Genomic DNA, 27,074 nt, shown 5'->3' with positions numbered 1-27,074 from the left:
ATGCAGAGACGCGTGGCTGTCATAGCGTAGAAATTGCAGCGAAATGGCTGTTTTATTTTTCTTACGCGTGACGAGTATACTCGTCGTGAAGAAATGGCCATATTTTGTGTTACGACGAGTAACTCGTATGAGAACTAAAACAGTCATTTCGTTGCAACTTATTTCGCACACAAAATATTGCCATTTCTTCACGACGAGTATACTCGTCGGAAACAGCTAACTGGTTACAGCTTGTGTACCATGGAACTTTGAATATCCGAGCTAATACACGTCGGTCGGATAATTGAATCGCTTCGCTTTCATATTTGTGAAGATTACATATCTCGAGTTTACTGTTTTGTAAAAATTCACGTTGAACAGAGACGAAGATTTCCGTATAAGAATAAAATACAAAATTCCTTCAGATTCCATTTTCGTTGGCCAATTTTCTTTACAAGGAACGTGTAACGTAGAGAATATCTTAGGTCTTTTATTGTTTGGAAGAACATAAACTGAGATTGATAGATGGACAGAGGCATAAGCGTAACAGTCAGCGACAAACTTAATTAGTAGGTCAGTAAACAGAATCAGAAAAGAAATGAATGAAACGAGCGTGTAGCAAACATAGCAAACATTCTCAGAAAGCTTTAAAAGTCTGCAAACTGTAAACCAAGTCTCTTCTTTAGCCGTGAGACCGAGATGAAGATTAACCCACTGTTAAGTAAAGCAAAACGCAGATTATTTTGATGAACACTAAATAAAACATACATTAAATAATCCTAGTCGTACCGTGATCGTTTTTCCAATTAATTTCGATTAAGCAATACGCAAGACTGGTTGACGTAATCAAGCGGTGAGTAACGAAAGTACTTCAAGCAACAGGAAAACACAACTCAAACAACCAGATACTATAAATGAAATCTCATTCGTATAAATAAAGTACATTTTTAAATATCTTATTTCTACGTTATTTGTATCTTATTTAGTATCTTGTTTGTATATTTCACCGTGACATTTTGTTATAATTTTATCGGCTCGTTTATACAACGTAACAGAAGATACGTCGCGTTGGCAACTAAGTGATTGCGGATTTGGTCATTAGATGGCAATGATAAACTCCGCAATCACTTAGTTGCCAGGCGAATAACAACAACTCTGATAAAAGTGGCTTTTTTCACAAGATGTTCGCGATATCAGAAACTTTCGCCAATGATCGCGCACACACGTGGCGTTTGTTTGGAATTTTCCAATTACAGGGGATCTCCAGGAAAACGATGATTAACAGCAACTTGTGGAAATACTCGCGTGCATTTTGTGATTATAAAAATTCCTCGAACGGTTTATCGTCTGGCAACTGTTATCAGTCGTTTATCGTGCCGTACCGTTGGTCAGTGTCGTTAATAAAAAGCGAGACGACGGTCGAGATGGTCGAAAACTGCTAATGATTCTAATCTCGCTTGTGGTGGAATATTGTGGTTACGACGCCGGATGCGTTTCTAGTTAAATTGCACGCAACAATCTGCTCTGCAGATCAGATCGCCTTTTATTTCAATAGTGGTCAGTCGCACAAGACCTTTGTTTTCGTTATTTCCTATCTGTCGGTCAGTTTCTCGCCGAGTTTTTCCACGTGGACGACTGTGTTGCGAAATAGCTGCACAGCCAACGTAATCGTCGATTGTAGCTCGCAAGGTAGCGAGAAAAGTGGTGCGTGATAATCAGCGACGACATCGTCAGACGTTCGTTCAAAGTAGCGGAGTTTTCAATCGAATTGTCTCGGTGGAAAGGAAAAATGAGACCGACCGGCGTGCAATTTTTCATCGGCATTTCCCTCCTTCTTCTCGTGCCTCGATCGTCAGCAACGTTGACAAAACTGACCACGTTGGACGATGTGGTGCCCGATAAGTGGAGGGTCGTGTCTTCTGGCCAACCTCCGCAAATCGAGCTCCGCTTGTTCAAGAGTCACACGCCAGAGGACAAGACTTGGTCGAGCAGCATGGAATATACGATCTCGCGGAGCACCGACGAGTCGGAAAACCAGGACGCGGATGAGAAAGCGACAAGCGCTAAGCCGAAAACGCAGCTCGGGTCTAGGCACATCATTCGAGGCGCCAGGTTCAGGTGTCCCACCGGTCAGCGAAGGGATCACTTGGGAAAGTGCAGAGACGTCTTGTGAGTGTTCCATCGTATCTTCTCGAAATTTTCCTATTCTTCTAACGTTCCAATCATTCGTCTGTATTTCCATATTCTGTCCGCGTCGTGAACAGCATCTTCTTTCTCGTGTACTTGATTAAACAGTTGCATTTTGTATTCTCTACAAACAGCCTGCGATTCTCTTGAGTACCTTTCGCCTGATCATCCAAATTTTTATCCAATTTCAGCGTGATACCGGTTAAAAACGATGTATAAGCGCATTGGACAAGAGACAGCGCAGAAGACGTAGAGCCTCGTGAAAATTCCATCCTCCAGCGACGAGTTTCTTTCTTCTCCTTAAAGTTTTCTCTTAAAAAAAAAAAAAAAAAAAAAAAAAAAAAAATAATAATAATAAGAAAAGAACCTTCGATGTTCTTTTCTTCCAACTTCTTCTCTCACTTGTTACACGCTTACACGGATTCGGATCGATATCTCGGTCGGACTGAAGGATCGTCAACGTGATGCTGACGTAATGAGACGAGATAAAGCGATTTTCGAAGGTATCAACGGTATCGGTGTATTATTTATACGCCAATGCGTCTGATGGATGTTATTACGCGCGGTACTCATCGATTTTCGACTCTTTATCTCGCGGCGCGATATATCGGCCGAGCCAATCCCTCTTCGCTTCTGCCACCACGCGATTTATCGTTCACGGGATTTTCGAAATTCACCGTGATTCATAAAGTAATATTTCGCCTTCCAACTATCCCGATACGCTTTTACCCTGGTCGAAGGTCAGCGATATATCACTAAGCAACGTTTCTTACTTCGCGGCTCGAATAAATGCTCGCCGTGTTTTATATTTGAAGCATGCAGAGCTCCGGCTATAAATTAGATTTCCGCGTTTTATAACGCGGTATCACGTCGGCTTCGCTTTTTCCGTCAACGTGTACGCGTGTCAAAGACGACATAAATGTCCACTGGGTTCGTTACTTGCGCTGCAACGTCTACCGTTAGAGAGGAGCATAAATGCGTTACGCGTGCTGCACCAAACGTTTCATTAGCATTGTGATAAGGCTGGACACTATGGCGATTTATGCCGGTCGAATTAGAAACGTAGTCTGCGCAGTTCTACTAAAATTAGAGACAAATGCAGAGATGAATGTACCATGTTCGAACTCGTTTAACGCATGAACATTTAATAATAATAATGTGATCATACATGTTCGGATTTGTCAGTTAAAACAACCATTTACCAGTTAGCTGCTGCGACCTGTTCGAGAAATGTAAGCGATGACGAGTATACTCGTCAAAGACTGCGATGACGAGTATACTCGTCGAAGACTGCGATTACTAAATTGCAATTTAAACAGCAAATTGCAACTACTTTTCACGCGTGACGAGTACAAGAAAAGCTACCTGGTTAAAATAGCAAATGGGCTTCTTAGTGTCTGGTAAGTTCAATCTTCTGATGGAAAAACGAATATCTTGAGAAACATGTAACGATAGTAAAAATAATTGCGTTAAAGTTGCGCCGTGTTTTCTCGAAATATGACGAAAGATATATGGAAAATTGTATGTGATCGTATTGTATAACCTTTGAGAGGCGAGAAAACTCGCGTGCAAGATTCCTGCGAATTTCCTACTGCGAATGTTAATGTCGAAGCTCTTCCACAGAGATTCGACATTCCACTCGAGAAATTGTCGAATGAAAATGGCGAATTTGAAAAGATATTACTCACCGATGTACAAGATTCCATCCAGGTCGAGGTTCTCGTTGCTGCCCTGACTATTGACAGCTGTCACATGGTCATCGACAGCGAGCGTGTGTCTTTTTGGTGCCGGCCTTCCGATGCTCACTGCGTGCCATTTGCCGTCGTTCAGCCTAGACCTGGAAGTGTCCCTGACCCTGACCGGGCCGTCACCCAGGTCGAACACGTAATGAATGTGTCCGTTGACCAGCTCCACGGCGATGAAGTCGCGTTCTCGACCGGCGTTGTAGAGAATTAGACCGTTCGCTTCGCGTGTTCTGAACTGCAAGGCGAGAAACAGCGTGTTAATCGACTTAAACAAACGTAAGTTTCCCTTTGTAGCTGCTGGCCCTGCATTTGCGACGACCAGCTTGCGGATAAGGAAATCGCGGATGAGAATTTTGGATGGGAAATGCAAGTAAAGTATAAATGAGAAATGAGTAAGCGCCAGTGTGTACGCCACTTAATGCGCGCTGTTGAAGAAAGAAGATGGAAGATGAAAAGAGAAGAAGTTGAAATTGAACCTGCTGATACGTTTGTAGAATGTACGAAGTGTGAATATTTGAAATTGAAATTCATATCGAGGTGAATTAAAATAAAGAATTGTTTCTAAATGATTTACCTGATTCTTAGTATAAAATAGATGTATTTTCCTTATATGTGTTTTAAATAAAAATAGCAAAGGTGTCGTTGAATCTTTCTCTTCAATCAAATTTTCAATAAAATGTTGCACAAGTCTGAGTTCAGGCGACGAGTTAACCCTCTGCCTGCGATCCTAATTTTCACTGTACGCTGTATCGTTTATGTTCATACGATGCTTTTTAAGCTTTCGTGTTTCAAAAGATCCTCAAAATTCTCGAATATTCTTCCAAACTTCTACAACATCCAATACTTTTTATCGTTGCACGTCACCTTGCTATCTTTAACCAGTTGTCGCGAGCTCTTTGAAAACTTCGAAAAGTGTATATCTAACATCGCAGAAAGTAAGCGACAGCGAGTATACTCGTCGAAGACTGCAATTACTAAATTGCAATATTTTAAACAACAAATTGTAACTACCCTTTACACGTAACGAGTATGCTCGTCATAACATAAAATATTGTTATTTCTTCGTGACGAATATACTCGTCAAAGACTGCAATTACTAAATTGCAATTTTTTAAACAACAAATTGTAACTACCCTTTACACGTAACAAGTATGCTCGTCATAACACAAAATATTGTTATTTCTTCGTGACGAATATACTCGTCAAAGACTGCAATTATTAAATTGCAATTTTTTAAACAACAAATTGCAACTACCCGTTACACGTAACGAGTATGCTCGTCACAAGACAAAATATTGCTACTTCTTCGTGACGAATATACTCGTCAAAGACTGCAATTACTAAATTGCAATTTTTTAAACAACAAATTGTAACTACCCTTTACACGTAACAAGTATGCTCGTCATAACACAAAATATTGTTATTTCTTCGTGACGAATATACTCGTCAAAGACTGCAATTACTAAATTGCAATTTTTTAAACAACAAATTGTAACTACCCTTTACACGTAACGAGTATGCTCGTCACAAGACAAAATATTGCTACTTCTTCGTGACGAATATACTCGTCAAAGACTGCAATTACTAAATTGCAATTTTTTAAACAACAAATTGTAACTACCCTTTACACGTAACAAGTATGCTCGTCATAAGACAAAACATTGCTATTTCTTCGTGACGAGTATACTCGTCGAAGAACAACTAACTGGCTAAACAGAAACGTGGAAGAAATGAAAAATTATCGGTCGAAAATTACGCGGATGGAGGGTTAATTAACAGGCGTCTGTTCTTCCAACGATACAAGTTCGATCGCGAAGATCGATCGTTCTCTTTGCACGACTATCAAAGCCGCGCTTCTCTTTCAAGAGAAAAACTGTCGATGGAATTAAACGAGCGAGCCGGAAGTTGTATGAGAGGCGATGGAAAAACAGCAGAAGCTCGTCGATTACAGTCGACGTAATTACGAAGGTGACGGCCAGAGGAGAGCTTGTCTGTCACTTGACACGGAAGAACGGCGCATGATTGGGTTTTTACGTGCGCCAGCGTCACACGTGCCACGATTAATCCGGAGTTTGTGCATCGATTCGTGAGCACCGAGCACCGATCCAGGCCAGGATGGATCTAACTGGGCGAACCTTTTGTGGGGACGCGTCACCGTTGACATTTCATTTCCTCTGTGGCTCCTGAGCCACGGCACGCGAGTTTCCCAACATGGGTCGAACCACTTTTCCCACCAGATATTTCAACTGGCCTTCGCAACGCTTTCGTTCGCGTGCAAGTAACATCTTCGACGTTTTCAAACTTTGTTAAAGTTGAATTTTGCGCGGAATAATCAGACACCTTGTATGTTGCTGCACCTTGTTCTTTCATTTTAACCAGTCAGCTGTTGCGTCCTCTGGAAACTTTGGGAAGTGTGTACCTAAAACGTGTGGCAAAAGGTAAGCGAATATACTCGTCAAGCACAGGGTATGTGTGGAGATTATAACGTAGAATTAAAGTAATCAAGTAACGTGTAACCAGACGACTGTCTTATATCTTTTACGCATGACGAGTATACTCGTCATGACAGAAGATACTTGTATTTCTCCATGACGAGTATGCTCGTCAAAAACAGCTAGCTGGTTAATGTAACAATAGCATAACGAGGAAATATCATTCAGATGCAGCAACGTATTAGAAACAAGAAATTTATTTGAATCAGCGAGGAGGCGGGTCCGCTTATTTGCTAAATCCCCAGAAAGCAAAAAGTAGGAAAAATCAATGTATCGATCAAAGTTCAACGATAAAATTAAACAAACTTCAAAAAGTAAAGTTATAGACGCTTTGATTTCCGAGTGACTTTTACAGAAATAAATTGTAGAGGATTCGTCTTATCAGATATCACGAAATACAGATTGCTGTTTGTGAGCAATTTATTTAAGATAAATATATTGTCTATAAAATTGATTTGACACAAATCACAAGTCCAGGTATAATAACTTTCGCGAAATAAATACGCGCAGTCTCAAGAAACTCCGTATATATACGTCTGATGCGTTTGTATGCTTATACTGCGATCGCTGAACTTCCTCGCTCGTCATTTCGTTTGTTTATTTATACTGGTCGGGGGACAGTCGGAAAGTTTGAACTCGACTGCGTTTGACGGTGGAAAGTAGCGGCGACATTGTTTTGCTCGGAGTTCATTACTCCTTGCAATACCTGTGACCTAACGGTCATGATACTGCGAAACAAAACAACAACAGAAAACTACAAAATAAAATAAACAAGAAAATAATTTCCAGGAATAAAATCGTATCTACATATACGCGTTACCGAATTATAATAATCGCGACTGAGAATACCAACATTAATCGAACTTCTCTTTCGACCAGTAGCAGTTACATCTAGAAAACTATGAGTAGAAAACTATGTCTGACGAGCTGTCGATTTCGTAATTGAACTTGGCAAACTCGGTGACGAACTGCTTGGTATGACTCAAATATCCTTCTGGATTACCATTTCTTCTGGGATCTGGTAAACGAAGAGTGTGTTTCCTACCAGCTATCTACCTTCTCTTTCTCGTGACATTTCGTCCACATGAAAAAACAAACAGCTCTCTGTCGTTTTCTATTTTTAATGAAAAACCAATTTAAAAATACCGATGGTAATATTTACAAACAATGACTATAGAAGATCATGCTGAAAAATGTCTCGATCACATAGCACAAATATCCTTCTGGATTACCATTTCTTCTGGGATCTGGTAAACGAAGAGTGTGTTTCCTACCAGCTATCTACCTTCTCTTTCTCGTGACATTTCGTCCACGTGAAAAAATAAACAGTTCTCTGTCGTTTTCTATTTTTAATGAAAAACCAATTTAAAAATACTGTAAAATGGCTGTAAAATATTGTGCCGAAAAATGTCTCGATCACACAGATATACGGAATTCTTATAAAAGAATTTCCCAGTCGCTTTTAATTTTGTTAATTTTTAATTTTTACAAATCTTTTTAATTTTAATTTTTCAAAGAAGAAAAAAGATAAGGAAAAAAAATTGAAAAATGTTTACCTGGAAATAGATATTCGTTTCCACGTACGCTTTGAGCACGGGCAAGCCGACGAACGTGTGCTTTGATGTGAATGTCACCGGATAATGGACTGGATGGTTCCTTTTGCTGAATTTCCCCGTGACCCTGATGATCGGTGTTACACCTTGATGAGAAGCCTGATGATTGCCGGAACTGCGCGCTATCTCCAGGTACGGGTAGCCGTTGAACCAGATTTGTTGGAGAAAACCAACGAAATGCGGGATTTCCTCACCGGCGTGCAAGTAGCCACCGACGTGCAGCGTTCGGAATTCCAAAATGCTTTGCTTGCCAAGCTGCGTTTCGGCTGTCAAACAGAGCGGGCAATTTTTCAGAATTTCTGAGGAACTACAAAATCTAAAAAATTACTCTTCTCGAACAGTGACACGATCTTAATTTTAAAATATGCTGTTCGATCGTCTGAACGTTTCTTCTTATCCAAATGACTTTTAAATACAAAAATGACGCCTCGATAAATTTCTACACGTTCGACGTTCTCTTCGGAGGGACAAGCACCTCGATTTATCGTTTGCACTTTCTTCGGCGAAGAATAAAACGTGTCAGAGTTTCTAAACACGGGCCACGTTAAATAAGAAAATGGACTGAGATTAAGGGAAAATCATTAATAAGAATCTGGCCATGCAACGAAGGAAAAAGGAAGAGCAGAATCGCGAGAGTCGAAGGGAACTCGAGCTGCGAGTTACACGGGAACTATTTTAATTATTAGCCGGTCCTGGGATTGTCCTTATCCAGGGACAATGAAAACTCGATATCGGCGCATTGTTCTTTGCGACCATCTTACCGGAGTCGAAGCCATTAAGCTTAATTGTCCCCGGACACAATGCACTGAACTTTGTAAATTAGTAGTGCGATGTAAGTATCGACAGCCGTTGCTAATAAATCTACCAAAGTTGCCTTGAAACGTAGCTCGCAGCGAAGCTAGAAGCGAAAGGGGTAAGTTTCACCCTATTAGACAATTTTACGTAGATGTTCGTATTAGGCTTGGCGAATAGTTGTTGGTAATGAGGATAATAATTAAAAGTTTGACACGACGAATTATTTCAACTATTTTATTGCTGTGTTTATTTTAGATATAATACAGTTAATAATCAGAGTGGGTAAAATTGTATTTTGTGCTGAGATCAAATAAACAATGCTCGAATAATTTTTTGTATTTTGCTTTTTAGACAAAATGCTAAATAATTGGAAAGTTGAATTCGTATTAAAATTCTAGCTTTCGTACGTGTCTTTCAGTTTTATTCAATTTAGCACGGTTGTTTTAATTCTAGCTTTGATTTCAACGTTTGAAAAATCAGTATTTCTGGCGCAGCTGACAATATTGTTATAATGGAATCAAACATTGTTTCAGGAATATTTAATGCAAATACGAAATACGAAAAAAAGGAATTGTTTCATTTAATAACTGAACTATCATGGAGAAGTTTATGTTTCTAATACAAACGTATGAAAAATACAATGTTTAAAAATCAACAATATTTATCACTTTATTAACTAACACAGAAAGTTATTTGAAAATAATTTATCTTAACGCAAAATTATATCTTCCCTGTGCTATTTCTGGTTTAGAACTAGCAAGGTACCTGAAACGCTAATAGGAACCCGGAGACAACAAAATAGTAAAACATGAAATTATTTGAAAACGATTCATCTTAACGCAAAATTATATCTTCCCTGTGCTATTTCTGGTTTAGAACTAGCAAAGTACCTGAAACGCTAATAGAAACCCAGAGAAAATAAAATACCAAAACAGGAAATTATTTGGAAGCGATTCATCTTAGCGCAAAATTATATCTTCCCTGTGCTATTTCTGGTTTAGAACTAGCAAAGTACCTGAAACGCTAATAGAATCCCGGAGACAATAAAATACCAACGCAGGAAATTATTTGAAAACGGTTCATCTTAACGCAAAATTATATCTTCCCTGTGCTATTTCTGGTTTAGAACTAGAGAAGTACCTGAAACTCTAATAGGAACCCTGAGACGATAAAATACTAAAACATGAAACTATTTGAAAACGATTCATCTTAACGCAAAATTATATCTTCCCTGTGCTATTTCTGGTTTAGAACTAGAGAAGTACCTGAAACGCTAATAGGAACCCTGAGACGATAAAATACTAAAACATGAAACTATTTGAAAACGATTCATCTTAACGCAAAATTATATCTTCCCTGTGCTATTTCTGATTTAGAACTAGCAAAGTACCTGAAACGCTAATAGAAACCCGGAGAAAATAAAATACCAAAACAGGAAATTATTTGAAAACGATTCATCTTAGCGCAAAATAATATCTTCCCCGTGTTATTTCTGGTTTAGAACTAACAAAGTACCTGAAACGCTAATAGAAACCCGGAGACAATAAAATACCAAAGCAGGAAATTATTTGGAAGCGATTCATCTTAGCGTAAAATTATATCTTCCCTGTGCTATTTCTGGTTTAGAAACAACAAAGTACCTGAAACGCTAATAGAATCCCGGAGAAAATAAAATGCCAAAGCAGGAAATTATTTGAAAACGATTCATCTTAGCGCAAAATGATATCTTCCCTGTATTATTTCTGGTATAGAAACAACAAAGTACCTGAAACGCTAATAGAATCCCGGAGACAATAAAATACCAACGCAGGAAATTATTTGAAAACGATTCATCTTAGCGCAAAATTGTATCTTCCCTGTGCTATTTCTGGTTTAGAACTAGCAAAGTACCTGAAACGCTAATAGAAACCCGGAGACGATAAAATACTAAAACATGAAACTATTTGAAAACGATTCATCTTAGCGCAAAATTGTATCTTCCCTGTGCTATTTCTGGTTTAGAACTAGCAAAGTACCTGAAACGCTAATAGAAACCCGGAGACGATAAAATACTAAAACATGAAACTATTTGAAAACGATTCATCTTAGCGCAAAATGATATCTTCCCTGTATTATTTCTGGTTTAGAACTAGCAAGGTACCTGAAACGCTAATAGGAACCCGGAGACGATAAAATACTAAAACATGAAACTATTTGAAAACGATTCATCTTAACGCAAAATTATATCTTCCCTGTGCTATTTCTGGTTTAGAACTAGAGAAGTACCTGAAACGCTAATAGAAACCCGGAGACGATAAAATACTAAAACATGAAACTATTTGAAAACGATTCATCTTAGCGCAAAATAATATCTTCCCCGTGTTATTTCTGGTTTAGAACTAACAAAGTACCTGAAACGCTAATAGAAACCCGGAGACAATAAAATACCAAAGCAGGAAATTATTTGAAAACGATTTAGCTTAACACAACACTGTATTATATTTCCCTGGGTTATTTGTAATTCAAACATATTAAAATACCAAAGCAGAAAACTATTTGGAAACGTGCTATCTCGACAGAAAATTACGTCCTCCTTCGGCCGTGTTATCTGCAACGCAGAAATAATAAAACACTCGATACGATTCGTTATTTTAAATTGTCGCTTCTTGCCTACTTGGAATGCCATTCGCCTGGAATAATCGCGGCTCTGTGCATGTACAAATATACTCTGACCTCGCAAACACGAAACCCATCTGGATCTTCGCAATTGCAGGCCGACTAAAGGCTGTCGCGACGAGCGAATAATCAGAACCGCAAAATGAGACACGTTGAAACGCCTTCGTCGTTAAGCCGTCCCCTTAATCGCTCGATCCACAGAATCGAAGTATGTATATACGTTGACGAGCGGCAAACAGGACATAGCTCATGTTCGAAATTACAATGCCAGGCAGCTGGCTGTGATCTGTTAAGGGCCGCCCTGACTAACGACCGACGGGGGCCGATCGTGACCCGATCGACCGGTTTAATCGAATCGTAAATTGACATCAAACAACGATCCGTGGAAATTCGTGGAAACCAACGCCGCCGTGTTAGCCTAATCCGCTTACGGATGAAAGAGTTTCTCGCAAGACACGCTTTAATCACAGCAGCGGTAGTTTTGCGGCAATCGACGTTCGCTGAAATTTCGCGAAACTTGCACGCGCCGCTGGCGAGTTTCGCCGAGCAACGGCCGATTCCACCGAGTTGTACGTGTAACCGGCGCTTCAGGCCGAGAATTTGATTATAACTCGCAGAATGCTTATCGCTTGATCGAATCGCAAGCGAAACAACTTGGAAATTACTGGAATATTGAATTGGCCGGCGCTGTCGATTCGAATTCGCTCACCAAGATAGCCACGTTGCCGTAATTATGTAAATGAAAAAGTGGAGAGTGGCTGACCAAAGTATCTCGATACTTTGAACGTATCGGTGGTAGAGATGGCGTGCAAGATCACCGACAGTGATTTATCACAATGGTCGCAGAATCACGATCACGGTCGTGATCCAACTTCCTTCAGCGGCGTGATTTTCTTATCTGCAGCGAGATCTTGTTCTTATCTGCGAGCGTAATTTTTCACGTTCGATCATTTCTTATGAAATACTTCGATATAGCTCGCGTGAAAGTATCATTTCTAATTTTCTTAATTACGTTTAATGTTTTAAGATTAAATATGCTGCTAATGTTTTTACTTGCAACGGAACGGTTGACGAAGTTTTAAAGAATTCCAATATAATGTTTCCAGACGATAATTAAGCCAACATTTTTCTTTAGAGTAGCTTGTCATAAAAGTAATTGCAAGAATATTAACGTTGGAAAAGAGAATTTCCTTTTTCTCTTTAGAAGTCTTTTAATATTCATAGGAGAAACTTTCGTTCGCCTTACGATATTTATTTTTAAATAGATAACATTTTTACGTGTTTACAGAAGATTTAAAGATGCAAAGTCTTTTTTAAAGAACGACTTCAGTTGGTCGTTCCTTTTCGTCTTTTGTCGTCCACATATTCCAACCATCTAAGAAACTATCAAACTTCCGCACTCAAAGTAAATGTAACGCACACCGTTCAAAACTAAAATTATCCGCCGAGATAAATCAGAATTTGTATCCCGGTTAATGAAGTAATCTGCGGCGTTCAAAGACTTACTAACGCCGACTGAAAGTTTCAGAAGGTATATATCGTTCCCAGCATCTCAAACACGCAGATCTAACTGTCAACATTATTAATTAAACGCGTTCCGCCAGTATCCTGTTAATCCTTTTCCTATTTTGGCTCCTTAATTGGATTACGTTTTATAAAAATGAAAGCAACATGCATATCACGATATTGGCTTGCAATTTTCTTCCAAATTATCTGCTTCTCGTTAATTAAGCTGTACAATCATAATCCTCTATAGACATACGTTCTATTAAAATTCACATAATTCGAATCACGTTGGAAATAAAAAGATCGACCATCGGATTTTTACATTTTACACTCCAATTTCCCGACTTGACAATTTCCCCAGACGTAAATGGTCCAAGAGAACGAACAATCGATGAACTAGCTTTTCGCAAAACGAAAGAAAGTCCAAGCCTCTCGGATGACTGTGTGCGACGTTTAAGTGTCCAACCGAGAATTCGCAGGCGATAGGACGACAAAGCGTGTTGAGCAAGTTCCGCGTCGTTGGGTTTTCGAACGTTTGCTAGTTGGCAACTAAGTGATTGCGGATTTTGTCAACACCGTCTAACGACAGAATCCGCAATCACTTAGTTGCCGAGCCAATATCTCTAAAAGCTCGATGGCCTTAGCATCGTATCGTTGGGCTGCGACAAGTGGAACCATGAATCTGTACAAACAGCCATAATTTGCGACACTCGTACGACAGGAGGAAAAATTGCGAAAGGAAGAAAAGCACTTGGACGGTGTTAATTGTTTTATCGCGTGCTGCTTCGACGCACGTGAATTTTCATGGCAAAGCGAAACTATGAGCGGAGGATCTTTGTCAGTTATAGTTTCTCGTAGCCAACAACCCAAGGATGTCATGCACTCAGCGGCGTAGTAATTATCGTGCGATCGATGCGAGCGACGAGCGACTAAGTGAAGATCGTGTGCAGCTTATGGCGATGCTGGTCGGTCAAGCAATTTAGGGTATTGCCACGTAACTCGATATTGCTGGCACTCGCCATCCATTTAATAGGCTGATCTGGGGAGCGGGCCGGCAGGTTTGGGTGTTTCGCTTTATTGAAGAGCCATGATGCTTTGCAACAAACGTGCTCCTACTTGACAATAGCCAAAGGCTCTGTTTTAGACGCTACTTTATGGCGTGTACCCTTCACAGCGCGCTTCATACCTCCACTTGTTCCAGTTTCCAACTTGCACACAGCCATGTTGAACGCTCGCCATTCCGATTCTCCTAATTGAAATTAACTCGGAGGCAGCTAGTTTTAGGTCGCCTTTGCGGGATGCTACAGAATCGAGTGGTGAAATGTTCGATGGTTGCTGCGAGATTCTCTCGCAACGAGATTCTTAACGTATCGAATATCTACATATACATGGAATCGACGAGATATTTAGCGAAAATTAGTGCAAAACCGTATAGGCAAGATTGTTGTGACTATAAATAATATAACGTTTCTGAAAAGTGTATTATAATGTTTTGTAGTCAATGTAGGAATAACTTGCACGAACAAGAGCACGTTACTATTCCATTTCTCTGACTTTTCTAAACAGTTCGATCGATCTTCTAGAAAATTTCATCGACTAAAGACAAAATATTCCACGGTTTTCCACGAGTACGAATAATTGTGATTGATCGATCGATCGTCATATTTCATAGGAGACCATCGAGTGTAATAATACTTTTACGAATGCCGGAACACTTACACGCATTTACTACAACTCATCTACCATTCAACTTCGTCTCGTCATTTCCACGAAAAGAAACATATTCAAAGATCGTCCTCGCGAAGCCCAGAAAGAATGAACGCTTGGAGAAACGATTAATATTCGCCTAACGAGTCAGTCGTACGCTTCTCTGTTACCATGAAGTTCACACAGTGCGGATGATCGTTCTCGATGGATAGAGAGTGGAACGTGCTAAACACAATTGAACGTAGTATACATAGTACATATGTACGTGTATATACGTACAGGCGCACAAATACATGTAGAAAGAGCGAGAGAGAGAGAGAGACATATACTGGGTGTCGGTTATCGGTTATAGACAGCGATACACTGGCGTCCTAGATACGCTGCAAAGCGCATATATTACGGCCAGCTTTACAAGAGATTGGACGCGGCGGCATTGAAACTTTATGCACGGTTCGGACAGGCCGATTGGATTTTCCGGCCTATCCTGACTACCCTGGCCGATAAATATAGGGACACAAGCAGCACCGTGTTTCCAATCGATTCGAATATTATTCGACACTGTTCCGGACTCTTTGGATATATATTTGCTTCTTTATTTATTTATTGTACACCGATTGGGTTGGTTTATGTATATTGTAGCGTGAAAAGATTTTCATTTGTCACAGAGGAACTTCTTTTTATTCAGTTAGCTGCTTGGGATGAGTAGATTTGTGGGGAAGAAACAGCAATATTTTGTGCTATGACGAGTGTACTAATTTTTGTCAGACATTTTAGGTGCACACTTTTCAAGGTTTTCAAAGAGGACTAATTGTCATGGATTAATTGAGAGACTTCTTTCTATTCAGTTAGCTGTTTGCCATGAATAGATTTGTGGGGAGGAAACAGCAATATTTTGTGCTATGACGAGTGTACTAATTTTTATCAGACATTTTAGGTGCACGCTTTTCAATGTTTTCAAAGAGGTCTAATTGTAGTGGATTACTTGAGAGACTTCTTTCTATTCAGTTAGCTGTTTGCCATGAGTAGATTTGTGGGGAAGAAACAGCAATATTTTGTGCTATGACGAGTGTACTAATTTTTGTCAGACATTTTAGGTGCACGCTTTTCAATGTTTTCAAAGAGGTCTAATTGTAGTGGATTACTTGAGAGACTTCTTTCTATTCAGTTAGCTGTTTGCCATGAGTAGATTTGTGGGGAAGAAACAGCAATATTTTGTGCTATGACGAGTGTACTAATTTTTGTCAGACATTTTAGGTGCACGCTTTTCAATGTTTTCAAAGAGGTCTAATTGTAGTGGATTACTTGAGAGACTTCTTTCTATTCAGTTAGCTGTTTGCCATGAGTAGATTTGTGGGGAGGAAACAGCAATATTTTGTGCTATGACGAATGTACTAATTTTTATCAGACATTTTAGGTGCACACTTTTCAAGGTTTTCAAAGAGGACTAATTGTCATGGATTAATTGAGAGACTTCTTTCTATTCAGTTAGCTGTTTGCCATGAATAGATTTGTGGGGAGGAAACAGCAATATTTTGTGCTATGACGAGTGTACTAATTTTTGTCAGACATTTTAGGTGCACACTTTTCAAAGTTTTCAAAGAGGACTAATTGTCATAGATTAATTGAGAGACTTCTTTTTATTCAGTTAGCTGTTTGCCATGAGTAGATTTGTGGGGAAGAAACAGCAATATTTTGTGCTATGACGAGTGTACTAATTTTTATCAGACATTTTAGGTGCACACTTCTCAATGTTTTCAAAGAGGACTAATTGTCATAGATTAATTGATAGACTTCTTTTTATTCAGTCAGCTGCTTGGGATGAGTAGACTTGTGAAGAGACAGCAATATTTTGTGCTATGACGAGTGTACTAATTTTTGTCAGACATTTTAGGTGCGCACTTTTCAAAGTTTTCAAAGAGGACTAATTGTCATGGATTAATTGAGAGACTTCTTTCTATTCAGTTAGCTGTTTGCCATGAATAGATTTGTGGGAAGGAAACAGCAATATTTTGTGCTATGACGAGTGTACTAATTTTTGTCAGACATTTTAGGTACACACTTTTCAAGGTTTTCAAAGAGGACTAATTGTCATAGATTAATTGAGAGACTTCTTTTTATTCAGTTAGCTGTTTGCCATGAGTAGATTTGTGGGGAGGAAACAGCAATATTTTGTGCTATGACGAATGTACTAATTTTTATCAGACATTTTAGGTGCACACTTTTCAAGGTTTTCAAAGAGGTCTAATTGTAGTGGATTACTTGAGAGACTTCTTTTTATTCAGTTAGCTGTTTGCCATGAGTAGATTTGTGGGGAGGAAACAGCAATATTTTGTGCTATGACGAGTGTACTAATTTTTGTCAGACATTTTAGGTGCACACTTTTCAAAGTTTTCAAAGAGGACTAATTGTCATGGATTAATTGAGAGACTTCTTTTTATTCAGTCAGCTGCTTGGGATGAGTAGATTTGTGGCGAAGAAGATAGCAATATCTTGTGCTATGACGAGTATACTAATTTTTGACACATATTTTAGGCGCACATTTTTCAAGGTTTTCAAAGAGACCTAAATGTTTTTTATTTTTGTTGTCAGATTACTTTTTAAGTCGAGAAATATTTAACGACTTGATAGTCGAGAAAACCTTGGATGAAAGAAAATTCTCTGTCTACCTGAATGTGTTTTACTTTTTTATTTTTATTTGTATTTGCTTTATCGTAAAGCAAAGAGAATTTCGAGAAATCTGTTCATCTTCCCTGGCATCTTTGCTTGTCGCTCGATGTATTTCATTTTTATTCTGTTCAATGGAATTTCATTGTTATCCACACTACATGGCAACTTTTAGTTTCGATAGATCGAAGCTGCATGAAAATTTAATTGATGAACTTTTTTTACTTCGATAGAAAATTAGAAATTACGTGTGCGTTCCACGGGCGGAAACAAGCGAAGTTATAACAGGTGGTCAATTTAAACTTTCAACTCATTAAAATTGTGTGCGACTTTAAAGCACGGAAATTTTCCACACACGCGCTAGTGAGAATTTGTTGCTCGAATCTCTTCCGATAGATGTTACGTATTTCATACGACATTATTCTGTCAAATTGCTAAATTGACTCGACATAGCCAGCTTTTCAACGTTTTAACTAGAAATTTTTCATCTCGTTTCGAAGGATATCGCACGATGATTTATTAAACAACAATATTACCGGGTCAATCAATTATAAGTTGTAGACTTCTGATTTTTCTTAGGCGAACCATTGTTATATTTATGCAACTTTATAATTTTACGTCGTACAGGATAATTGGTTTATAAATTTTATTAAATAAAATACGTCAGGCTATTAAAATTTTCAATGCAACTTTAACGGATCATGGTGTATAAACATTAAAAAACGTATGGAATATGTATATATACACAGAGTATTGGATTCGAGCGATTTAAAAACATTTCAATCAAGTTATACACCGATAATCTGACATCGAGATCGTTAAATAAAATCAACCTATTTTCCAATAATATCGAGACAAAAAAAAAACGATATTTTCAATCGTCGAAATAAAACAATTTTTCTTGCTTGCAAACGTTTACAGCGACGATAATTGTAAAACGCGATACGAAATTGCCACGCGACGTATCAAAATTCACCGCAATTTCCCATCACCCGTTTTCGTTCGATTTTCCTCAATAATCGAGACGAACAGGAAACTAGCATTTCAGCTTTTCGTCGCAATATAAATAACAATAATTTCCACGTGGAATTGCTGCGGAAACCTTTCACGTTAATTTTATATTCGAAACCAGTCTTCGTTGATACAATTTTGAACGTTTGTATACGACTCTGCCCGAGGAATCAGGCGAATGAGAGACTCGATGAAAATGTAAATGCTCGGAGCATGGCGAATGTTAAAAAAGACACATTTCCAATGGTCTAAAGTAAAACAAAACTAAATACGATTCTCTCTTTTCAGTTTCCATTATTTGATTTGATTATTTGCACGTCCGGATATAACATTTCATCGCACGACTATAATCGAAACACTCTGCTTCCTTCGAATCGCGAAAATCGTTTCACTTATTTACGTGTCTCCAGTGAATTACGAATCGTTTTATTCGATCTGAGTCGCGTTATCGATCGCAGTTGAAATGGCAAACTCCGGAACAAGAATTTATCAAACTTGGAGCGTGACAACTGTGTCCAAAGAGATATCATTTATTAAAAAAAAAAAAAAAAAAAAGAGAGACACTATCGAGCAATTCCAGGGCAACTTCCTCTTCGTGTTGCTTGCTTATCGAGCCTCATAAAACGTGATATAATATTTACCATTCTTACGTCAGTCAAGTACAGGTGAATCATTTATGAAGAACGTGACGATTCGTGTTTCATATTTATAGCTCTTGGCTCACTTTCGCACATCGAATCAACGATGTTACGGTCCGTGTACGACCGAGCATTTATTTCTTATCGTTTGTCACTGGGAGAGGCGACAAATCGACGCAGACTTTTAATTTCATTAGACTTTAATTCGTCGTCGTTTTATTACGTTTCACCCGCCTTGCCTTGTACCTACGCACGCTCTTCTCCCAACTGAGTCGGCAGATTATTTTTACGATGGTCGTAAAAATATAATAATACGCGACAAGAAGCCTGTAAAACGAACGAAATAAAAATAGAATCCTGTTAGAATGAGCGAGCCCAACGATTTTCTACGACAACCATGTTAATCTCAACGGCAACGCTTATCCACTTTAGCAACCCGAAGCCGAATAACGCGTTAATCGCAGTCAACGTGTTGATACGACAAAATAATATGCGTTGCACGATACACAGCGCAAAGAGAAGTTTCCGGCAACTTCTCGCGTTACGCAGTGGCGCAATTTTCAGTCCGCGTAGCTCGGCAACTAAGTGACTGCGGATTTTGTCATTACCACCGAACGACAAAACCCGCAGTCACTTAGTTGCCAAGCCAACAGGTTGCCCGACCATAAATGATCGCTCGTGACATGCTGTAAATTGTCGTTTAGCCTCGAATGTAATTTATATCGCGTGAGTTCTAGTTAGTCAACTATACTCAGATAGTTCACCAGGCACACGCTGCGAGGAAAAAGGAAAAGGACGAGGTAAATTGAAGCGGCAGCCGATAAGAATCGAAGGAAACGACAAGGAAAGACAACGACGGTATAAAATACGAGAGAAGGCAGTTGATAAATTTCATCGATCGGATTCGGAACACACCTGGATGGTTCTCGAGGCGCGAGAATGGCAATTCCGCAGGCGTGGAATTCCTGCAGGAGGAAGGACGGCGTGTTTCCTGGCGCGGAGTCCGCTTCCGGCTGACGATTATTTATGAAAAAGGACGCTTGGCAGGCAGAAGGCGAGGCGACGCGAGAGAACGACAAATGGCAGGGGCGAAATAAAAATGGCCTGTGAGTTTCGTAGGACGACGCCAGGAATTCTCCGGAGTCGATCGATCCTCCGCGTCTCTTGCAACGCACGGACGCGTTTCCAGCCGCTGGCCGTTCTCCAGTCGATCGCAAGGAACAGCCATAGAGCCATAAAGAGAGCATTTGCATGGCGGCGATTTGCGATTCGGCTGGAGGTGTTGCGGAAAAGGGCGGCAGACTTGGCCGGGCAGGCCAAGTTTTTAACCAGGCGATTCGATCGCTGCGCAGGATATTTCCAGTGTTTTTACAGCCGACGTCTGTGTGTAATTTCGTTGGCCTATGTAGGACGCAATTGTTTCCAGCTTATCGATCAGCTGGAACGTCAAACTTCTTCTTTCCTATGGTTTCGTGTGCGCGGCGTCTAACGGCGCGCTATAAAAATTTCTAATCATTTCGTGTTCCACGAAACTCGAGAATCCAGTCCGAAGCACTCTCGAAGGATAATTCATCGGCTAATGATAATATTGGTAAATGGACGCGATTTTTATGCAAATTTACGTTGTCGAGGATGTAATTGGAAACGTGAAGCTTGGTAGAAAATTGTTTTATTATTATTGGCAGCGTTGTACTTTGGATATTTCGTATATTTGCCCATATCAAGCTCATTCTCTGTAATTTTCTACTTGGGAATTTTCTATAAATTCGTAAAATGTAGCTACGAGTTGTAGAGAAAAAGAGAAGCTCGTACACAGTGTTACGTTAATTATATTAATTGCACCAGTCGTAATGAGCTTGATAGAAGATTGTTTTACCTGGAATTTTATTATTTGTTATTATTGGCAGCGTTGTACTTTGGATATTTCGTATATTTTCTACTTGGAAATTTTCTATAAATTCGTAAAATGTAGCTACGAGTTGTAGAGAAAAAGAAAAGCTTGTACACAGTGTTACGTTAATTATATTAATTGCACCAGTCGTAATGAGCTTGATAGAAGATTGTTTTACCTGGAATTTTATTATTTGTTATTATTGGCAGCGTTGTACTTTGGATATTTCGTATATTTTCTACTTGGAAATTTTCTATAAATTCGTAAAATGTAGCTACGAGTTGTAGAGAAAAAGAAAAGCTTGTACATAGTGTTACGCTAATTTATATTAATTGCACCGGTTGTAATGATCTCATAAGTTAGAAATAAGACTTATGTACGTATACATTCACAACCATGTACGATGTATAGTTAATGGGAAATAAAATAAATAAACAATATATATAGACTTCTTTTCTTTTTATAATCTCACAATTTTCTGTTAAATATTATAACCTGCAGTTTGTTCGAAATTTCTCAATTTCGTTCATTGTATGCAAATTTGTTGGTAATACAGGTAACTTGAGACTTCTACCTACAATTTTGTAAATGGTATCGACTCGATCTAAATTGTCCGAGTAATTTTGCAATTGTGACACACTTCGTACGCTCCTGCACGTTATGCGTGCGTTTTAATCGCAATTTAACAAAATAAGCGGCTGCATTTGGAAAGAAATAAAACGTCAAACATAAGAGAACAATCGAAAACAACCTTCTTCTTTTTTTAACAAGAAATTCATGGAACATCGCATTATAGAAGAAAATTTACCAATCTTTCGATCAGACGGTGTACACTGCGGCGATCAAAGGATAAAATTTCTTCAGGAGAACAAAAATCAATCGTTGCTCTACCTCTTCCTACCTTCTACCTCTATTTTTCTTTTCTCTTTCTCAACTTGCAAGTGTCCTTCCATATCCTTCGGTTTCTCCTTTGCACCGATTTCTCAGAATTATTCGCGTGGCACTCGAAGCGATCTAAAAATTATTTTAATCGGATCAAGCAAGTGAAAGTCATATTTTTATCACCGACAATAACAGCCAATAGCAACGACAGACACGCAGGAAAATACAAATAAAGAATAGGAACACACCCAAACCGGCTAACTGTTTAAACGATCAACACCTCAAACATGGATAGAAGACTGAAAAGGAAACACAAACCTCAGACCTCACAAAGAACACAATCTAACAAACACGAGGATGGTATCCCGCTTGGTAGACAGCTAAAAAATTCTGCCAAATGTCCAAACTGGACAAATTGTGAATGTAAAGAATTAAATAAAAAAAAAATAGCGACGAAATTACTGCCAGCTAAGAGTTTCTTAATTCACAAAGAACACAACCTAACAAACACGAAGATGGTATCCCGCTAGGGGTAGCCACCCACACGATAATCAAACAGCTAAAAAATTCTACCAAATGTCCAAACTGGACAAATTGTGAATGTAAAGAATTAAATTAAAAAGAAAAAATAGCAACAAAATTATTGCCAGCTAAGAGTTTCTTAATTCACAAAGAACACAACCTAACAAACACGAGGATGGTATCCCGCTTGGTAGACAGCTAAAAAATTCTACCAAATGTCCAAACTGGACAAATTGTGAATGTAAAGAATTAAATTAAAAAAAAAAAAAAAATAGCAACAAAATTATTGCCAGCTAAGAGTTTCTTAATTCACAAAGAACACAACCTAACAAACACGAGGATGGTATCCCGCTTGGTAGACAGCTAAAAAATTCTACCAAATGTCCAAACTGGACAAATTGTGAATGTAAAGAATTAAATTAAAAAAAAAAAATAGCAACAAAATTATTGCCAGCTAAGAGTTTCTTAATTCACAAAGAACACAACCTAACAAACACGAGGATGGTATCCCGCTTGGTAGACAGCTAAAAAATTCTACCAAATGTCCAAACTGGACAAATTGTGAATGTAAAGAATTAAATAAAAAAAAAAAAAAAATAGCGACGAAATTATTGCCAGTTAAGAGTTTCTTAATTCACAAAGAACACAACCTAACAAACACGAAGATGGTATCCCGCTTGGTAGACAGCTAAAAAATTCTACCAAATGTCCAAACTGGAGAAATTGTGAATGTAAAGAATTAAATAAAAAAAAAAAAAAAAAAAAAAAAATAGCGACGAAACTATTGCCAGCTAAGAGTTTCTTAATTCCATTCATAAAACCTTATCTTTTCTTACTTTAAACTCGCGCTACGACTTCCTCGTGCTTCGGTTATCTGAATATAGCGCGTGTCATGCGGGATTGCTCGTATATATTAATCTTATCAAGAGAATTACGACAAACGTTGACAGGTATGTTATCGGCAACCTCGTTTTCAAGATATCAAAGGCGAATTTCGATCGTTCCAATGACGTCAGAATCGCAATGCTCGTATCGAAAGGGGAAACGATGACACAGTGGATACAGGGGCGTAGGAATCCGATCGTAGATAAAAATTAGAAAAAGTACGTATCTTTGTAATTTGTCAACTTTATCGGTGTTCATATCGAAACTGTAAATAAAGATTTTTCAAGAAATCAGCTAACCGAGACGAAACCGGTTCGCTAAGACGAAGATGTACAGGTTTAATAAATAAATGCGATGTAATACCGTAGAAACGACAGCTTAATGATCTCTATAGAATTATTTATCGTAATTTAATCTAATTTGTAATGACGATAAACTGCAGTAACAAAATTAAAAGATAAAACAGTCGTTTCGTTGGAATTTAATTCTTGTAACAGCCACGCGTACTCCGCGTGTACTCGTCGAAGCTCGCTTTTCCGCACACTTTCCAGGTGCACGTTTTTCCAAGTTGTGAAACAGGTCGTAGCGGCTAGTTAGGTTAAAAAAGGATCGATAAATAATTTGTTGGTAAGGCAAGTCGTAATAAAAACTTTCCTCTTCCGTTCGATTACATTTCCATGAAACTCGCAGCCACATTTCTGATGGGAGTCGTCGCGTCGGTGCATCGACAAGCAGCTGAAACCCCGTGGCGAGATGCCCTGGAAAATCTTCAATTAGCATTCATAAGAGCGACCCGATTCCAAGGATCGCCGGCTGAATGCAAACGGCCTTGCATTTGGAATTTGCGATTTCATCCGGAGCCACCGCTTTGGGAAATTTGTAATTTAGCTGGCCGTGTGTTCCATCGTCGTGCACCTACCACTGGTCCGAGCGGGCAAATTCCGCCGGCTGAGCTACGACCTGAACGCCATGCTTTTTCCAAAGTTTCCAGTTCCAGTTGCAGCTGGAGTTGGCGAGAAAGACGCATCAGCAGCCGTTCTTACAACCCCTACGGGAGATCCGATTTTGTCTCTTCGTTCCTCGTAGCTGATTTACACGCTCGTTGTGCTGCCAGGTGAGCAGCACACGGTAGCCAGTTTTATTGAAAGCGACAGCGAAAAAGATACGAGTTGGCAGGTTCAGCAAGGTTTCTTTGCTTTTTGCAAGTTTATACAGAAGATTATGCTAATGATCAACTAATGTCTGGGTTAGCAATCTCGCTATGCTGTCTTTTCAGAAATTTGAAAAATACATCTGAGGGAGTTTCAAGTGTAGCGAGAAAACAAGTAGCTTTTGTGAATCTTTGTTGTATGGGATGATCAAGGAATGTCAGTGAACAGTCTTGAAATGGGAACGTAATTCTTCTAATCCTCAGTTCTTCTTATCGTTTGGTCTCCACAACGTGATTGTCATCTTTGACAATGTTGAAAAATACAGCTGAGGGAGTTTCAAGTGTAGCGAGAAAACAAGTAGCTACCTTTTGTGAATCTTTGTTGTATGGGATGTTCAAGGAATGTCAGTGAACAGTCTTGAAATGGGAACGTAATTCTTCTAATCCTCAGTTCTTCTTATCGTTTGATCTCGACAACGCTATGATCATCTTTGACAATGTTGAAAAACACATCTGAGGGAATTTCCAACATAGCGGGAAAACAAGCAGCAGACTTTTATGAACTTTTGTTGTATGGGATGTTCAAGGAATGTCAGTGAACAGTCTTGAAATGGGAACGTAATTCTTCTAATCCTCAGTTCTTCTTATCGTTTGATTTCCACAACGTAATGGTCATCTTTGACAATGTAACTGTCGTTGGCAGACAGTTATAGTCACAGTATAGTCACAGTATAGTCATCAGAACGCAAACGCTGAGAGTTTCTCCTACAGTTAAATGGTTGACTTTTCTATCTTTGGTTTTGCAACGCGAATTGGAATATTTTAAAACGTCGATTCGATTTACGGCAATTAATTAATTTTTTGAAAAGAAAAGCAGGTTCCTATCTGGATCGATTGCAATCTACAAGCTGGAGAATTATGCGCAGAGATATTTCATTGAGAATTAATTCGATTGCGATTGTCTAACGCACGGAGAATACTAAGATAACGAAAAGTGCTGGTTCAGTTACCTTCTCGCTGGCCTGTCGATAATTTACAAGCATCGAGCTTAATACCAGCCGAAGCTGTCAAACCGTAAATTATTATCGAAAATATCGGCCAGCCGCAGGCGTTTTCCTTCTACTTTCTTCGAGAAATTTTCCACGGCAGTTGGCTGTTTCCCGGGCCTTTGAATAATTAACGAAAATCGTCGGTAGCAAGTTTCGCGAGAGGAATCGACGCGTCTGTGCACGCCGAGGAAACTGCAAATTAAAAATTTCTTCCGCGTAACTTCTCGAGCGCTCGATTCCACAGCTATCGAGATAAAACGTAAGCGTGGCGAGTTCCTTTCTAAACAGAAGCTTTCCAGTCTAAAAATATTCTCGAAAATCAACCTGTCGATGTTTGTTCAGCCGTCTTCAGGAATTTAACGTAATAAACAAAGTAAGATAAAACGGAAGACGCTGCAGGAGGAACTGGCTCGTACATTGAAGTATATTCGAGTAACGAATAATTAATAGAAAATGAAATAAGATAAGGACAGTGCAAGCCAGGATATACGCGTCTCATTTTTCTCGGTCTTAATAAAATTCCTTCCGCTCTGCTTTCTTTCATTTTCTTATTCCACCCGGCGAGATTTACTTTCCACTTTTTATTCTCTGCCCGGTTTCCTTTAGCACGCCGCCCTCGTCGTATTTCCTGCGCAGCCAACGCATTGTCCTTCCATCACCTCGGGCTTCAACGTGGAATTCCTGCTGGAATTGCTTGCGCTCGCCTCGGCTGTTGCTTCGATATTTATGCTAAATAGGGATTTCCTATCTAAATACGATATTGTAGCACGGGCCAGTGTCGCAGAGGAAACAACGCGCCGTGCAATCGCCATGTTCTTCGGCTGCTGCATTTTCGCATTAAAAGCACAACTAGATCACTGCCACTACTTCTTATCCAATTTTATTAGTCGTCTCGTATGGTTTCCCGATTTTTACCGATGTTATCCACCTGACATTCTGATGATTTCGTTGAAACAAAAATCTAATTATCAAACTGACAAACCAAAGTGTGTAGCGGACTACAATGCTTTTCGTAAAGAATACATAGCCCACGGTGTGCTTCTTCGTAAAAAGTGAGCAGCGCTCAAAGGGTTGATATACAGTCAACTCAATGGACTTGCAAAAATCAAGTTCATTCTAAACGCTGGAACTTTCCAATTTTTCGTGCGTGTACTTGAAAAATAGTTCCGATCTCGGCTAATAAATCGAGTTTTCATGGCAATAATATGCTCACAGAATATTTCCAATTGGCCTTTAAGTTTATTAAAAAATACTATTGACATGTTTAATTACGTTTTTCTTTCCAAGTAACAATTATCAAGGGAGTTGCGTTTGCATTTTCATTCTGAAGATTACGCCGAAGCACCGCGTTTGTTCGTTTCAGAAAAATTAATCCAAGTACCTTGAACGTGTTCGTTTGAACGTCAAAGTGAGTTAGTACGAACGCGTCTTTTCTTCTGATCTGACTCGGTGAATATTATCATCTTCTACCGTGTGTAGCATAATTTTCGTTAAGACAGAATTTGAAAGTGGATAAGTTTCTGTATCGTCGTTCGTAGAAAATACTTTGACAAATTGCACAGTGTTTTTGTTTTTATTTTTCTTTTTCTTTTTCTTTTTCTTTTTTTTTTTGGAAATTTTGCTCGTGACAGCTGGAAGAATATTTGGAGAAATTTTTGGCGACAAACGCGACTCGTTTCAACAAATTCTGTTTCTGACAGAGC

The 27,074-nt window shown here is 39.0% G+C and overlaps 2 protein-coding genes across 12 annotated transcripts in view; one reads left to right on the top strand and one right to left on the bottom strand.

The window, feature by feature from the left end:
• Positions 1–27,074, bottom strand: part of LOC126874906 (neurexin-1) — a 598,322-nt gene that overhangs the window by 86,922 nt on the left and 484,326 nt on the right. For all 11 annotated transcript variants that reach the window (XM_050637402.1, XM_050637400.1, XM_050637401.1 and 8 more), the window contains 2 exons: positions 7,960–8,282; positions 3,855–4,146 (listed from right to left, as the gene is read on the bottom strand). In XM_050637402.1, the coding sequence (XP_050493359.1) occupies positions 3,855–4,146; positions 7,960–8,282 (615 nt within the window). The remainder of the gene's footprint in view (positions 1–3,854; positions 4,147–7,959; positions 8,283–27,074) is intronic.
• Positions 1,383–2,532, top strand: LOC126874917 (uncharacterized). Its single transcript, XM_050637427.1, has 2 exons — positions 1,383–2,148; positions 2,358–2,532. The coding sequence occupies exons 1-2, from the start codon at positions 1,769–1,771 to the stop codon at positions 2,383–2,385; spliced, it is 408 nt and encodes a 135-aa protein (XP_050493384.1). The 5' UTR covers positions 1,383–1,768; the 3' UTR covers positions 2,386–2,532.

The sequence above is a fragment of the Bombus huntii genome, chromosome 17, assembly GCF_024542735.1.
Source record: "Bombus huntii isolate Logan2020A chromosome 17, iyBomHunt1.1, whole genome shotgun sequence".
Lineage (NCBI taxonomy): Eukaryota > Metazoa > Arthropoda > Insecta > Hymenoptera > Apidae > Bombus > Bombus huntii.
This window is presented reverse-complemented; position numbering and strand designations above follow the sequence as displayed.

Coding starts and splice junctions, on each gene's coding strand:
- LOC126874917 (XM_050637427.1), top strand. CDS start 1,769: ATGAGACCGACCGGCGTGCAATTTTTCATCGGCATTTCCCTCCTTCTT. Junction 2,149..2,357: donor GGAAAGTGCAGAGACGTCTT/GTGAGTGTTCCA, acceptor ATCCAATTTCAG/CGTGATACCGGTTAAAAACG.